Source organism: Schistocerca piceifrons, chromosome 6 (genome assembly GCF_021461385.2).
Source record: "Schistocerca piceifrons isolate TAMUIC-IGC-003096 chromosome 6, iqSchPice1.1, whole genome shotgun sequence".
NCBI lineage: Eukaryota > Metazoa > Arthropoda > Insecta > Orthoptera > Acrididae > Schistocerca > Schistocerca piceifrons.
The window spans coordinates 147448021-147465044 of NC_060143.1; the positions used below are offsets into that span (position 1 = coordinate 147448021).

The window sequence follows — 17024 nt, forward strand, 5'->3', positions numbered from 1 at the left end:
TGCAAATGAATAGCTTTTCAGAGCAATCACATAAGGTTGGCGCCGGTGACGACACCTACAACGTGCTGACATGAGGAAAGTTTCCAATCGATTTCTCATACACAAACAGCAGTTGACCGGCATTGCCTGGTGAAACGTTGTTGTGATGCCTCGTGTAAGGGGGAGAAATGCGTACCATCACGTTTCCGACTTTGATAAAGGTCGGATAGTAGCCTATTGCGACTGCGGTTTATCGTATCGCGACATTGCTGCTCGCGTTGCTCGAGATCCAATGACTGATATCAGAACATGGAATCGGTGGGTTCAGGGGGTAATACGGAGCGCCGTGCTGGATCCCAACGGCCTCGTATCACTAGCAGTCGAGATGACAGGTATCTTATCCGCATGACTGTAACGGATCCTGCAGCCACGTCTCGATCCCTGAGTCAACAGATGGAGATGTTTGCAAGACAACAGCCATCTACACCAACAGTTCGAACACGTTTGCAGCAGCATGGACTATCCGCTCGGAGACCGTGGCTGCGGTTACCTTGGCGCTGCACCGCAGACAGGAGCGGCTGCGATGGTGTACTGAATGACGAACCAGGGTGCACGAATAGCAAAACGTCATGTTTTCATATGAATCCAGGTTCTGTTTACAGCATCATGATGGACGTATCCGTGTTTGGCGACGTCGCGTTGAACGCACATTGGAAATGTGTATTCGTCATCGCCGTACTGGCGTATCACCTGGCGTGATGGTGTGGGGTGCCATTGGTTACACGTCTCTGTCACCTCTTGTTCGCATTGACAGTACTTTGAACAGTGGACGTTACATTTCAGATGTGTTATTTCCCGTGGCTCTACCCTTCATTCGATCCCTGCGAAACCCTAAATTTCAGCAGGATAATGCACGATCGCATGTTGCAGGTCCTGTACGGGCCTTTCTGGATACAGAAAATGTTAGACTGCTGCCCTGGCCAGCACATTCTCCAGATCTCTCACCAATTGAAAACGTCTGGTCAATGGTGGCAGAGCAACTGGCTCGTCACAGTACGCCAGTCACTACTCTTGATGAACTGTGGTATCGTGTTGAAGCTGCATGGGCAGCTGTACCTGTACACGCCATCCAAGCTCTGTTTGACTCAATGCCCAGGCGTATCAAGGCCGTTATTACGGCTAACTTACCTGCGCTATAGGGAACTTAATTTAATGATTACTTACAGAGGGTAATACAATCTTAATTTTAGCTAATACATAAGACGTTCTTGAAATTACCTCTTTAATTGCCGTCACCAAAAAGTATGCCAGGCACTCTATTTTTAGGTACGTTATTTATGTACGAGTGTGTGCTTTAGCGTGTAGCTTAGCTCTATGTTTTTTCCGTTATTGAAATTCAGATAGCGCTACAGATTTCAAACAAGTTCCCGCAGGCTCGCTGATGATTTTTAATTTTTACAAGGTATGAGCCAAGTCCGATCTGAATCCTTAACGCAATGTCCTTCAGGACACGCAGTCCCTCTCATACCAAATTTTAGGGCTAAGTTTTGAAAGGGTGCCACGTATACCAGAGGCCAACGCCTATGACAGACCGGCATTCGTTGCGTATCGTTGTGCGGCCAATAAGAATGGTACTATTTGAGCGTACTACGTTTCCAGCCTATTGTATGTGGGAGTCTAGAGTGGAAAAGTGAGCCAGTAGCTCAGCCGAGATGAAAGGTATGCAGAATCAAAGTGGAACAAGTTTATCTTGGAAACAAATGAGACAAATATCGACTGGAGGGAAGTGGAAGAACACGAAACAGAAAAATATTAGTAAAAGAATTGAAGGAAAGATAGTAATAAGAAGGATGTTGTGTTCGGGTTTAATGAGAAATAATCGCTTGTGCATCAGAAGAATCAGTAATTGTCCGTATGAGTTTTTATGTAAACTTTGAAAATTCTTATGGAGAAATTTCCACAGTCGCAGTAACCTGAGTGAAAAGTGTTGTAAACATAATGGCGAATGCTAGCAAGGACTGAAGTATTGCAAAGTTTAAAATGGCGCCTAATAAACAGTGACAATAGCTACAAGTGTCGTTCATCAAAATTTTTGAATACATACTGTGTGCATCCTACCGTTTATGTAATTATAATACAATCAAGCTGTATTAAAATCAAAACAGGAATTGGTAATAATCACAGGATCACAGATATTAACATTCCGTTGTTTACTGAATTGTTTACTCAACGAGAAAGCTTCGCCCTCCAAAACAAATAATATTAAATGTTCCACCGTTAATAACCGTCGAAACATAGTAGCCTACAGCTAGCCTATAAAAATCGTTATCACACGGATATTAAACTATGGTGAAAACATAGTTCACTTGCAAAACGTACATGTTTCAGTAACAAAACAAGCAAGGTTTATCCCTAACTGTGTCCATAATCTCATACAAAATATTGTTGGGTCCTAAAGTAGCTGCGGCAATAACCAGTGCTGATCGTAACGAATAACATCCGTTTACATCCCAAGTTAGGTAAGGCACCCAATGTAAGGAAGCTGCTTACTCAGTAATTGCAACTCTCTGAGGCCTTGACTACGTCACCTGATACTGAGGTGAAACATTGTAGGCGACTGCTGTTTGGCATGCAGGGTAGAACGTTGCATGCATTTAAATGTTATTCTACTACTCTTGGAAAGTACTGCTTTACTTGACATGTACAAACCCGCAAGAATCACCCTTGCGCAAGATGGCGTAGTCTAGAATTATGATACGATTAGCTCTGGCGTGACAGGGTTCAAAATCATTCTGCATCTGCGTACGTGGTCTGCAAGCCACTGTAGATCATTCTAAATCTGCATACATGGTCTGCAAGCCTCTGTCTGGGGCTAGGCATTACTTTTCTGATATATCCGGAGCGAAGACCTGTGTTCCTATGTGTGACGCCTTCACTCACATATCTTGTTCTTACACAAAATGTGCGCTGGACCAGCAGTCTGCTGTGAATGCTGGTTCTGTAAACTTTCTCAATAGCATTTCATGAAAAGATTATCATCTTCCCTCGAAAGATTCCTATTTAAGCTCATGGGGCACTTCTCCAACGGCCTCGTGCTGCTCCAACCGACCAATAACAAAGCTAGCAGCACTCCTCTGCAATACTCCGATGTTTCTCTTTAACGCTTTCTGGTAACGATTCCAAATAATGGAGATGTGCTCAAGAATGTGTCGTGTAACCATTCTGTACGCAGTCTCCTTTATACCTGCGCTGCGCCTCCTTTTTCTAGACACCCAAAAGTCGGTTGGCTCGCACATACTTCCTCTGCGGTATCCTAGGACGTCAGGTAGACTGCAACACAGCTAAAGCTGATGGGTTGCCATACCGACGGACATCAACCACCAAAATAATAACTTTTTAAAAGTTTTGTACATGGTTAGATAGCAACTGTAGAATGAAATATTCTTGTAGAAGTAGTAAACAGCCTATCAGTTACAAATTGGAAGGTTTATTAAAATCTCTTTACCATGGTTTCAGCGTTCATAAAAACATCTTCTTCAGAAGGAAAATGTGTGGAAGGTTTATTAAAATTCTTTTACCGTGGTTTCAACGTTTATAAAAACGTCTTCTTAGAACCAAAATATGGACAGCTGGATTACATGTTGTGGCAGAGGTAGGTTAAAATATAAGCGAAAGGGGTCTTCAAATATAAAACTTTCACCTCCTTAGCTTAAGCGCTGTGTACGTGACGCTACTGCACTAGCTGTACATTGGTGAGCAAGAACTATTTGACGAGAACCATGTTGTGCATCTTTTAATTTAATATGGAGGTGAAAATTTTATATCTGACGTCATCTTTCGACTATATTTTAACGTACCTGAGCGATAATATGTAATCTAGTTGTCCGTATTTTCCTTCTGAAGAAGACCTTTTCATCAACGTTGAAACCATGGTAAAGGGATTTTAATAAACCTTACAATGTGCACCTGATTGGCTGTTTACTATTTCTACTAGAACAAAGTAATAACACTGGCCGACATACACTAACAATAAATAATAACACCTTCGCGTGTCCACCACTGGTAAATAAAATATTTATCGACGAGCCGAGAGAAGATTACTAATATCAAACACAGGTCTGGCCGACGTACAACAATAAATAAAAACAGCTGTCTGTGTCCACAACTGGTTAATAACACATTTGTCGGTGGGCCAAGAGAAGACTACTAGTATCAAACATAGGTCTTAATTCGAGGAACATACTTCTGAGAAAGTACTTTTGGAGCTCAGAATTGCATGGTAGTGAGACATGGACGTGACAAAACCAAGAGAGAATCTTAGGATTTGAGATGTGGTGCTCCAGACGAATATTGAAAACTCGGTCGACTGTAACATAAGGAATAAGAGGTTTGTACGCAGAATCTGTGAGGAAAGGAATACATGGAAAATATTGACAAGAAGAAGGAACAGGATAGACCGACATCTGTTAAGAAGTCAGGGAATAACTTGCATGGTATTAGAGGGGGTTGTGGAGGGTAAAAACTGTAGAGAAATACAGACATTGAATAAATCCAGCAAATAATTGAAGGCGTAGGACGCGAGATCTACACTGAGATAAAGAGGTTGGCACAGGAAATAAATTTGCGAGATCTCGTATCAAACCAGTCAGAAGAGTTATGAGCGAAACCCAAAAAAGGCGTGCCTGTGGAAGGCTGCGAGCAAAAATGGCCGCGCCAGCATCGCCAACCACGGCGCCTGCATCGCCACCAGTGGCGCTGCAGTCACGTCCTGTTTCCTCTATGCTGGCCATGTGCCCGCAGAAGGACAGAACGAGTACCTTTCCGCTCAGCATGTATTTAAGAAGCCGCCATCACCAAGCCAGCCAGTTACTAACGCAGCGCAATCTAGGATACTGAACTCCAGCGAGCATCAACACGGTTACAAGGGTGTAGATATCGCTCTCACCAGTGACCACTCTCTCATTGGACTGTACCGTTAATGGACAACAAATTACAAATTGGGCTTATCCCTCAGCGAGGAACTTTCTAGTTGATCTTAGGTCAAGTGTTTAACTGTCTAGTGGACGTGGTTGAATAGTGATTGATTGACTATTATTCAGACTTGGCGTTTCAAGTGGACTCTGTATTTCTGCTTATAGCTGTCCGAAATAATTGCAGCATTGTGATTAACTGTATGTACAATGCCTTAAATAAAAGTATTTGTTCTGTACACGATGCCTGGGAATATCAATTAGCAAGTATTTTCCGATTCTGGTGACATCATCCCTTCTTGATTCTAGTCTCTTGATGCTAGCTTTAATTACGTCCCTCCATCACTCCCACCGTCCGAAGTGGCTCAGTAGTTAGACGTATTCGGGAGGACGGTGGTTCAAACCTCTGGCCAGTCACCCAGCTTTAGGTTTTCCGTGATTCCCCTAAGTCGCTTAATGTAAATGCAAGGATGACTCCTTTGAAAAGAGCAACGCCAATTTCGTCTCCCCAACTTTCCCATCATGCCCTTGTGGTCTGTCTCTAGTGGTCTCGGCGTCAACAAATGGTTCAAATGGCTCTGAGCACTATGGGACTTAACATCTATGGTCATCAGTCCCCTAGACCTTAGAACTACGTAAACCTAACTAACCTAAGGACATCACACAACACCCAGCCATCACGAGGCAGAGAAAATCCCTAACCCCGCCGGGAATCGAACCCGGGAACCCGGGCGTGGGAAGCGAGAACGCTACCGCACGACCACGAATTGCGGGCCCGGCGTCAACAGGACATTTTTTACAACACTGCACTATACGATCACTTCGTGCAGTCGTCCACTCGATAGAGATAGACATGTGACAATTTTTGACTGAGTCATCCTCCGCTAGGACTCTGTCCAGTACATCAGAGCAGGTTAGTGTTGAATGGAATCTGACTTTAGACATTCTTGAGATTTGTTTCGCGCCTTTCAGTGAAACACGACCCACTGCATTTCTCAAAAAAAAAACAAAAAAAAAATCCTTGGCGCACCGATGATAATACTAAATTTATTTCACCCTTTCAAAAATAGTAGAAAATCGTTAGGTACTGGCAGTGCTTGACTTCAAAAAGAAATAAATAAGTGTTACATGTGTTAGAGTTTAACGTGCTTTCAACTGTGAGAAGATGATGTAGGGGTTCGGCACGCCCGTTCCAAATGGGAAATGAACCATACTGGTATTCGCTGAGGTAACTGAGGGAAACCACTCAAACCTTAAACGGATGACTAGGGTGGAATTTGTATCCCACTTCTCCTGAATGGGTGGTCTGGTTAACGGAAATGTAACAGCTGAATCATCCCATAAGTAAATTTAAAAATAGCACCATGAAAAAACAAATGACGTTACTGACGGTCGTTCCTTGAAAGTGGAACGTCACACTGTTTTGCCTCATGAGTCAAAACTTTGGTACTGAAAATTGTAATTCATACTGTATGTGGCCATTAGCACATATTACTATCTTAAAGGCCATAAGAGGAGGAATATGAGTTTCATTTCATTTTGCTTAGTTAGCTGTGTCCTATATGAGTCACTTTCGTGATGTATCTATAACGTGTGGAACAAACCAGTTGATTTAGAGATATCACTTGTCTCAGACTATTTAATTCATTTTCAATTATATTAATCTTAGTCCATTCTGAAATTCGTTAATAGAGTAGAAGGCATCGTCAAGCAAAAATTATTCTAGCTTTCCTTGAATGGTACTCGTTGTCTACCACCGTAATTAACTCACGAGGAAGGAGGGCAAACATTGTTGTGGCTACATACAGTGCTCCTTTTCTCGGGTTTACGCCACACTGCGGTGCGTGATTAGTTGTTTGTACAGAATTGTTTTCGCCCATTTATTATTAGTTTTGTGATATGATTTTTTTCCCTAGATTTGTCTACAAAGATAATATCAATAGCAGTCTCAGAGCATTTACATGTCCTAGTTGCAAAGTTCACAGGAAGAACTAAATTGAATGATAGTGTTACTGACTGCAGTAATTGTTCACTGACAGAGCTTTTCAATAAATCCACATTAAAATCGCCAGCAGCCACTACTTCCTTGTTTTTTTATATTTTTTTACCATGAGATGGGACAGCAGAGCTTCCAGATTTTTTATGAAGTGGTTAAAATTTCCTGAAAGTGATCTGTATATACCTACCATTATAAAGGATTTATTATAAAATACTACTTCTGTTCTTCAAGCTTCTAAGTGCTGCTCTGAGCAAAATTTATTAATATCAACATTTTTGAAATCAAAACAGTTTCTGACAACTGAAGCAAATCCTGCTTTCTCCATATTTTCTCTGCAGAAGTAAGAAACTAACTTGAATCTCGTTACGTTTGACATATCTATACCAGTGGTCACATGATGTTCAGAAAGGCAGATTATATCATTGGTTTGTTCAACTCTAATTCTCCAACACAAATAAGCAACTCCCCTTAGTCCTCAGATATTCTGATGCAATAAGGGTAACTGATTTTGTGCGCTGGCCGAATCACAACAGGATGAACCTAATTTTCCTGACAATTTTTGATTATCTCTAGTTTCAATCAGAGGCTGTCTGCATGGATTGTATACATTAAAATTTGCTTTCTGGCTGCCTGTTTTATCAATGTGAATGTCATTTTCAGCCTGTCTCTAAACATCTTTTGTTTCTGCTCTCCCCACCCTAAAAAAACTAATCTGTCACTTGTAACCACTGGTACTTTACCACTTGTGACAGTGTCCCCCACCCTTAAGGTATTTGCTATTAGCCCAGACAATTTTCCCTTCCCCTTCCTGTTGAGGTGAAGGCCATGCCTAGTGTAGTCCCAGCTGCTGATAGAGTCAACAGGAACCACACTGATATGAGACCCCATACCTGATCCAAGCAGCCATTCCACCTCTAAATTAACTCTTCTAACGCAAGATTTTAAATGGGGCCAGTCATGACGCCTCAGAACAGACACAAGCCCAACACCAGTATGTCTCGTTGCTGAAGCTATCTTTACCAGCTGACTCTCAATTGGATAATTATGGTCCCTATCTATACTGTTGCCCACCCCACCCACTATTGCCATGGTGTCTTCGTTTGTGAAGTCCTTGCAAAGTGAACCTCCATCCTCTATCACCTGACCCAGACTTGCACTTGACTTAAAAAAACTTGTGACTTGGTAACCTGACCCTAGTTCATCCTGCAACAGTTGGCCAACATCTCTACCATTTGAACTATCTAACAACAAAACTTTCTTTTCCTTCACAACTTTTTCTGACTTCTTGGTTTTCAAATACTTTTTGTAAATTTGTTGTGTCCTGTCTACTCCTACATCTACTTGTGGCTCATCAATTTCCAACTGTGATAGCAGATCAAACATGTTTTCCACATTCACAGCCACACTGTCTGAGAATGTCCTATTCCTGTTTCTTCTATAACCTGTGGCCACTTCTCACCTCTCTTTCCCTTCTGTCCCCTTAACCTTTCCATATCTTGTTCACTTTATCTAGTTCTGCCTGAAGGGCAGCAATCTTTTCCTCCTGTTCCACTATCTTCCTATCTCTACAGCAAATCCTACACAACCAATGAGCCTTATTTATTTCCTTTTCTCTAAGCTCTGTTGCTATTGATGATGTCATATGCTACCTTGTACAGAACATAATAAACTTCTTTCCCCCTTAAGTAAAGTGACAGACGATCTACAGAATGCCAGTCAATAATTTTTGTGAAAATTTCACATATTTACTTTCTACTGTACTTCGTTACAATGCAGCGTCAACAAAACGAACGGTTTTTACTTAATCAGCATAAGACAGGGGAAGTCATCTATGTACAATGAGTACAGGAATCGACCCAATGTCAAACCCTGTGGAACAACAGCAGTGATTATTGCGCATGAAAATTGCCTGTGCCGTCTAACATGACTGCTTCCAAATGGTTAAATTTGAAGTGAATCAACTACTAACGGTGCCATGAAAGTCATGAAGTTAAAATTTTTCCATAGGTATGTTGTGACGTTCACATTCCAGTGGACTATTACGTACGGAGAGGAGACGTACTTATGACGGCTTGCTGCTTTTTGGCCTCCATGGTGCGGATGATGCTGGCCACCTCGGGGTCGACGTACATCTCGAAGGCGAGGTCGTCGTAGGGTGAGGTATACTGCGGGTTGCTGACCAGCAGCAGCGCGTTGTGGTTGTTGGGCAGGCCGTTGTTGTTGTTCTCGCGGCCGCAGCCGTCCGGCTCGCACAGCTGGCCCAGCACGTTCACCGCGATGAGGCTCACCTGCAGGAAACAGCACCGTAAGTACACCAGCTTTCCCCATAGTAGTCGGAAGCAAACACAACTTTCATGGTTCTGAAAGTTTCGTTAAGAACGATGTTATCGTGCAAAATACTAATCATTGAAACATAAAAACATTTCTACTGTCGATAAATTGTAAATTTACATTAGTGAAGCGGAACTACATCAGAAGCTTAACTTCTGTTTGACAAAAAATTAGTCTACTGTGATCTACATTATAATGCAGTGTGCCAGCATCTACATAAATGCTCCGCAAGTACCTATAGTGTGTGGTGGAAGGTATTTCATGCCAATATTAGTGGTTTTACGTCCTATTTTATTCGTGTTTCGAGCGACAAAAAAAGTCTGCACGCCTCGGAATCCACCCTGATCTCTCTTATTTTACTCTCGAGACCCCTAAACCAGATATACAGGACGAACATAAAGTCTTCCCCTTGTTACAATTTTTTTTCTTAGCGCTATGCTAGATACAGCTATGCGGTTTGTCTGCAAATGGTAGCTTAGCTCATAAAGCTTTCGTTGATACACTTCCATGTGTGCTCTTTTTGTTGCCCATAGAACAACTAGACGATATTCAATTTCTCACGATGTCTTGGCCAACACCTCCTCCGTCACTGCCTCTACAGCATCTCGTATTCATAATGTAAGAATCTGTACATCAGGAACTGGTGAACTCAACATTTTATACTTAATGTAACTCCTCAAAACATTCGAGACGGGTTACGTCTGGTGAACGTGGTGGTTATGATGCTGGACTGTATCTATCGATCCATCTGCCCGGAAAGGTTTCATCCAAGAACCGTCAAACTAATAACTCTCATTATGGTGATGCATCATCTTGTTGAAACACTACCATTGACTGAAATCTCTATAACTGAGATGCAACGTAAAGCTCCAACATATCCAAGTAAACGGTCGCCGTAAAGGTAGGCTCAGTGAAAAAGAATCACACGGAAATGTTGAGGTGCATCCATAGAAAACTTTGAGTTAAGCTGCCATTTGCAATAAACCAGATAGCTACATCAAACATAGTTTCTTAGAAAAAAATATTTGTAATCAAGAAAAGCATTTATGCTCACCCAATGCACTGGGGCACCATTTCTCGAATAATGGATCTCTAAATTCAATCAACATGTTTTCATAACATTGTTTTTCTTCCAAAGATCGTGTTTTTCATGATAGAAACTATCCTCATACTATTGTCGTGGACGCATTTTCCTACTTGACATAACCGTACTTCCTTCCCTTAGTTGTTATTTCTCTGTAAAAATCATTGCAGTACGTTGTTTACATACCCATCAGAGTCGTGGTTTGGTGAACACTCGTGGTACGTTCACGGTGTGTGTGTGTGTGTGTGTGTGTGTGTGTGTGTGTGTGTGTGTATGTGTGTGTGAGTGTGAGTGTGATCAGTAGCAGGCTGCGACACTGAGGTCACAGGCAATCCGACCACCGCTCAGAAACCCCCCAACACTGTTTTAATCTATTGTGATGTCATTGTGTTTCTGAGTGAATACAAGATTGCTTATGTGAATATGAGTTCTTATCAGTGACTGACAGTTAAGTGTTGAATTAAGCTACAGTTGTCAGTGTATTAAGGGATTCGGGGGGGTATTTTGAATTGTTTCCAGTGAAAACTAATGGTTTGCTGTCCCGTCGCGAGCGGCACTAACCGCTGCATACAAAGCAAAAAGTTAGCAATATTCATATAATTCCTAAGAACAAAGAGACGAAATAAAGTGGATAAATGCCTGTAAACATACCGAATTGTTTTTAGTTGCTAATACTTTTGCGCGCTCAAAACATTTTGCTGATTCGGATTATGAAACAGATCTGAAAAGTGAACTGTTGAATCTTAAGCTAAAATGCAAGTTGAAACCTGATGCTGTTCCAACTGCATACCTCCCTAATGCCACAGTGGATTTTGGAAGTAGAAATAAGATGAACAATGACAGAAAGATTCAAGCACAAAAACTGAATTACCGTAAAATTATGTGTTTTACAGCTAAGTATATCAACAACTAATGAATGAACCACTAATACAGAAAACATTACTATGAAAATAAATAATGCTGTAAACACGAGAATGTTTATTTGTGCCAACTGTTAGAAAGTACTGGCATACAAGAACTTCGCTAAAGGAATACAGACTTACAGGATCGTCTCCCTCGGTGTAATGCTGAGTTATTTAAAACATTTTCAAAGAGTAGTTGAAGGATTCTCTTCCCGACTGTCAGCAAAAAGTGGTTATGAAAGGATAGTGCATCAGTTGGGCCTCTGACGATGTTGTATGTACTGCGTCTTTACATCGTTTAGCCGTGGGTGCGTTACAATCGATTTCTACCGCTGATTAAACTTCTCTGATTTTATTCTAGTAATTATTTCCTTGGCATGTCGTGAGAGGGAGTGCAGTCGCTCGCCGACTCACTTAACCACACGCTAGCTCCTGCTTGACATCATTGTCCGTCTGGCGTTCTGTTTAGTAACTGTGGTTGCTCAACAGAGGACGGACGTCCGGGTTTTCGTGTCACGAAAGGCGATGGAAAGTGTGCCTACCATGTCTGCCATATCGTTCTGCCATCGTGTTCACGGGTTTGTGCCTTCGGAGTTACCTCGCTTCTCCCTTTCGCTACCTTGTTTGTGGATGCTGTAGTCCCGGTATTTACCTGCATCCAAGGACTGCCGTATACAGTAAAGGATGTGCACACGGCAGCTAAGGAATTAATGCTATCCCTGTTTCCATGGTTGTGGGTTTGCGTCTTGGGAACTGGCATGTTTCTCATTTCGGCTGCCTTGTTGTAGATGCTGTGCTGCTAGTATTTGCTTACAGCCGAAGGGAGACTTACCAAGAAAACGACGAGCACCTCTTCATACACGTAACTAAAAGGCTGGTTGTTATCCAGCTAAATACAGTTTGTGTTCTCCCGTTTAACGCTGCTTAGCTCTGATCATCAAGAATTAAATTTGTCTTAGAACTTCATGTGGATCAGCATTCCGTGTTAATAGTACACGCCTGAGTTATTTTAAGCCACCTGTAAAAGGCAAACAGAACATAGATTTTACTGTTGGCTGGCTTAAGAAAATTTTATTTCCTGTGCTTTAATTTTCAAATCATGCACTTCTTTTTAAAGACACATATGTTAAGGAAGTTAACTTCTGAAATAACTGATCTTTTATTCATGCCTCAAATTACTATCATGCTTCAAATTATTGTCATTGTTATTAAGCCATAATTTAACTTGAAAGCGTCTTATGATATTTCTTCTCGAGTGAATCACAGTTTATTTCTGTTATTACTTTGTGTTTATGTGGTTTTAAATTTTGCTCTTAGTGTTATAGAATTCCTAATCTAAGTTGAATAGAGGGAACAGGCTAAGCTCAAGCTGGTCACCTTGTGTTAATGCCTCTTTAATGACCAGCTGCATTTGTTTCAGGTTTTTCAACTGTTATTAATGGTGTCAGTTATTTGTCTGTTGTTCTCCTATTTAAAAAATATTACGTATGCCTAACGTTCAAAATTTCTTTAAGTGTTGAGCACTTGAATTACGAGGGTTGTCGAGAAAGTAAGTTCCGATCGCTCGTGAAATGGAAACCACAGTGAAAACCTGAAACGTTTTATTTGCAACAGTTAGGTACACCTTTCACCTACTTCTCTACGTAGTCGCCGCTTCAACTTCGAGTTTTGTCGTAGTGTTGTATCAACTGTCCAATATCCTCGTCATAGAAAGCAGCCGCCTGTGCTTGCGGCCAGTTGACTGCACTGGTCTGCAGCTCGTTGTCTGTGGAAAAACCGTGTCTTCACAGCCAGCGGTTCTTGCGAGCAGTGATGAGACTCAGGGGGAGCCAATTACGGACTGTACTGTGGGTAATCAAACACTTCTCATCGGAAACGCTGCAGGAGCGTCTTCATTGCCCCTGCAGTGTGCGGCCTAGAACTGGCATAAAGAAGGAACTGCTCGACAGTTGTGTTATGTGGGTTGCATGACACAGGCGAAATCTCTAACCAGGCCTTCGTACTTGGCGGGAGACGCTATTCCCTACGCATCTTGACGTGCCCACTGTTCACTAAAAAAATGAAAAGAGCGACGCGACACGATCTCCGGGCATACTAGAGACACTGCCCAACACATCTTTGCAAAGCTTTACCGAATTTTCCCAGTGGTTTCCATTTCACGACCGGTCGGAACTTACTTTCTGGACAACCCTCGTATTTTCATTGTGGCATCTGTTAAATGACTTACGGTCACCTTTCATAGTTCATTTGGTTAATGTTAAAAACCCACTGAGGCAAATAAAACTTCTTAAAATTTAATCTTCCATATGCTCAGCACCTCCCCTCTCCTAGTTACATGCTTTCTACCTTTTTCAGCTGTATATTTTACAAAGCATTACGTCTTGCCAAGTACACACTGAAATATTCTTTTCCTAGCGCAGCAGCTATTAGAAGAAGAATCTCGCAGTTAGGCATTCCACCAGCTTCTATACTAGCATTTCACTTACCACAGAAAAAAAACAATCTAGATAAATCTGAGAAAGCGGGCAGTCTTTTATATGTTTCTTAAAGCTTTATACAAAGAAAAACTTTTAAATAAGGGCAAATTTATTTGTTTATTTAACTACTAAATAACTTAATAATAGTAACACATTATATCATGACAAATTCAGATTTTATTCACAACTGTGTATGACTCAAACACGTGTGTGAGGTGTGCCTATAATCTTCTATGCAGTGTGTAAGACGATAATATCAGTGGTAACCAATCACAGCATGTAAGGCAACAATCGATACTTCTCGAATATACTCGATATAACTTATTCTAGAACGATGTTCTGGAACTTTCTCATATCCGATATAAATGTATTACATAATTCCAACACACCTCCTTACATTTATATCGCGATGTTTAACATATTCCTAATTTTAATGAATTTTTCTTTACATAACGACTTTGTGAATATATCTGCAACATTTTCATTTGAATCTACTTTAACAATATCAATGAGTCCCTCTAAATAATACTCATTCACAAAATGGTAATGCACTTCTATGTATTTTGAATTCTTTGTAAAATTACCAAACTTCGCTATATTTAATGCTCCTGAATTATCTTCATATAATTTTTCAAATTTAACGTTAAAAATGTCTAAAATATCATGTACAAGTTTCACCTCGCTTACAGCTTCAGACAATGCTACATATTCTGCGAAAGTTGAAGCCTTTGTAACACTCGCTTGTTTTCTTAACTTCCAAAATACAACATTACCAAATAATCTAATTACATAAGCAGAAGTTGACTTTCTATCCACACTATCACCTGCCCAATCTGAATCCACAAAACAATCTAATATCTCAGCACTTTCATTCCTACAATAGTTTAATTTCAAATCTTTAGTTAAATATAAATATTTCAAAATTCTCAAAGCATATTTAAAATGAGTACTACTGTAACAACTTTGGAATCTGCTCAAGTAATTCACACTATAGCTAATATCTGGTCTAGTACCCGAACTTACGTACAAGAGTGCACCTATCAAGTTTCTATATCTAACGTCATTACAATCTTCATACGCTGGTTCTAACTTTAAATTTACTTCCATTGGAGTTTTGTACAAGATCGAATCTTCAATTTTATATTTTGCAGCTAACGAATCAATATATTTTTCTTGACTCAAACTCATAACTCTTGTTTCACAATCATAATTAATATCGATGCCAAGATATCTTTTTACCTCACCTAAATCTTTCATATTAAATCGTTTTGACAATAAGTTCTTAATCTTAACAATTTTTTCTTTTCTCACACAGCAATTGAGCAAATCGTCGACAAAAATAATCAAATAAATCAAGACATCTCCATCTCACAATACATAAAGACAATAATCATATTTACTCCTTTTAAAACCTAAACTTCTTAAAAACTCGTCAAGACAATTGTACCAAGCTCGTGAGCTTTCTCGCAAACCATACAATGCTTTATACAATTTACAGACTCTATCCGTACCATCATCATATCCTCTTGGCTGCTTTACATAAACTTCAGATAAAACTTTACAATTTAGAAACGCAGTCTCTACGTCCATTTGTTCTATAACCAAACCTTCTTGACAACAGTATGACAACAAAATCTTTAATGTTTGCATATTGGTTACTGGAGAATAAATATCAACGACTTCTTTTTGTTGAAACCCCCTGACAACTAATCTTGCTTTGTAAACACTTTCTGATTTCCTTGTGAAAACCCACTTTACATCAATGGCTTCTTTATCAACTGGTTTATCTACTAATTCCCATGTTTTGTTTTTGTTCAAACAATCAATTTCCTTATTCATCGCTTTTTCCCAATAATTTGATTCGGCGCTGTTAATCGCCTCCTCAAAGCTTTCCGGACTATTTGCACTGCAAAAGTTTACATAAATAAAATTGCTGTAAACATAATCATTTAATATTTTTGGTTTTCTTTCTCTAGATGATCTCCTCAACTCAAGTACTTTCTCTGGTTCATGATTATCAGAAAGCTTTTCATTTTTCTCAATTTCCTTCTGTTTTTCTATTAGTTCAGTTTCATTTTCTCTACTTTCGTGTTCAGAATCACTAGAATATTCACTTACTGAATCATAATCTTTAAACCCAATACATTTAACACCGCTTTCAACAATGTCCACATGTCGAGCAACAACTATCTTATTATTTATTAGCACTCTGTAGCCTACTTCACAATAACCCATTAAAACCCCCAAATCGGCTTTCCTATCCCATTTCGACTTCCTCAGTTGCTCAGGTACTCTTACAAAAACTCTACTCCCATACAACTTCAAATGATTAACATTAGGTCTTTTCCCCAATAATATCTCATAAGGAGTTTTCTTTTCAATGGTGTTAGCTAAAGTTCTGTTTTTGAGGTACGCTGCTGCACAAACCACTTCAGGCCAAAATCTCGTGTCTACTCGCGCTTCGGCTAGCAGACACCGAGACATGTCCATCTGTTACACCTTTCAGCAGTACCATTAAGCTCATGCACATGAGGTGGACAAGCATTCAATACAAATCCTTTTTGTCTCACAAATTCATAGACATTTTCATTTGAATATTCCTTCTCATTGTCACATATTATCTTTTTAACAGTTTTCCCAGTGAGATTCTCAACTTCATTAATATACTCTACAAAACAATTGTATACTTGATCTTTAGATTTTATGGTGTAAACACGAGCTGCCTTACTGTAATCATCAATGAAAGAAAGAAAATATCTTTCCCCATGCATTCCAGTTGTTGAATGAGGCCCATTTAGATCTGTGTGAACAATTTCTAAGATTTCTTTTGCTTTGGTTCTAATATTTTTAAAAGGAACATTATGCATTTTGTTTTCGATACAGATTTTACATTTCATAAATTCTGATTCTAGTTCTGAAGGAACCCCATCTAACAATTGATGTTTACATAAAGTATTTAGATAATTGAAATTAACATGTCCCAAAATGCGGTGCCATTTTTCCTTTGTTGTCATATTATTGTCTTTACTCCTAACATTAACATTAACTTCTCCTTTATTAATAGTACTACTCATTTTATACAACGGACTCTCTTTCCATGCAATCGCAATCAATCCATTAGCTTTATCAAAAATTTTAGCATTATTCCCTACCGATACAATTTTGTGATTATCTGTAATTTTGGCATAACTGATCAAGTTTTTGTCTATGTCTTTTACAAAGAAAACATCTTGCATATTAATTGGAACCATTTGATCATAGACAGGAAAATTACTAATTACA

General features: G+C 39.9%; 1 protein-coding gene across 1 annotated transcript in view; it reads right to left on the reverse strand.

Annotated features, from left to right (window-relative positions):
- LOC124802828 (centrosomal protein of 104 kDa) overlaps positions 1–17024 on the reverse strand; it is a 455266-nt gene that overhangs the window by 263399 nt on the left and 174843 nt on the right. The window contains exon 4 of the mRNA XM_047263836.1: positions 9011–9236. Within this exon, the coding sequence (XP_047119792.1) occupies positions 9011–9236 (226 nt within the window). The remainder of the gene's footprint in view (positions 1–9010; positions 9237–17024) is intronic.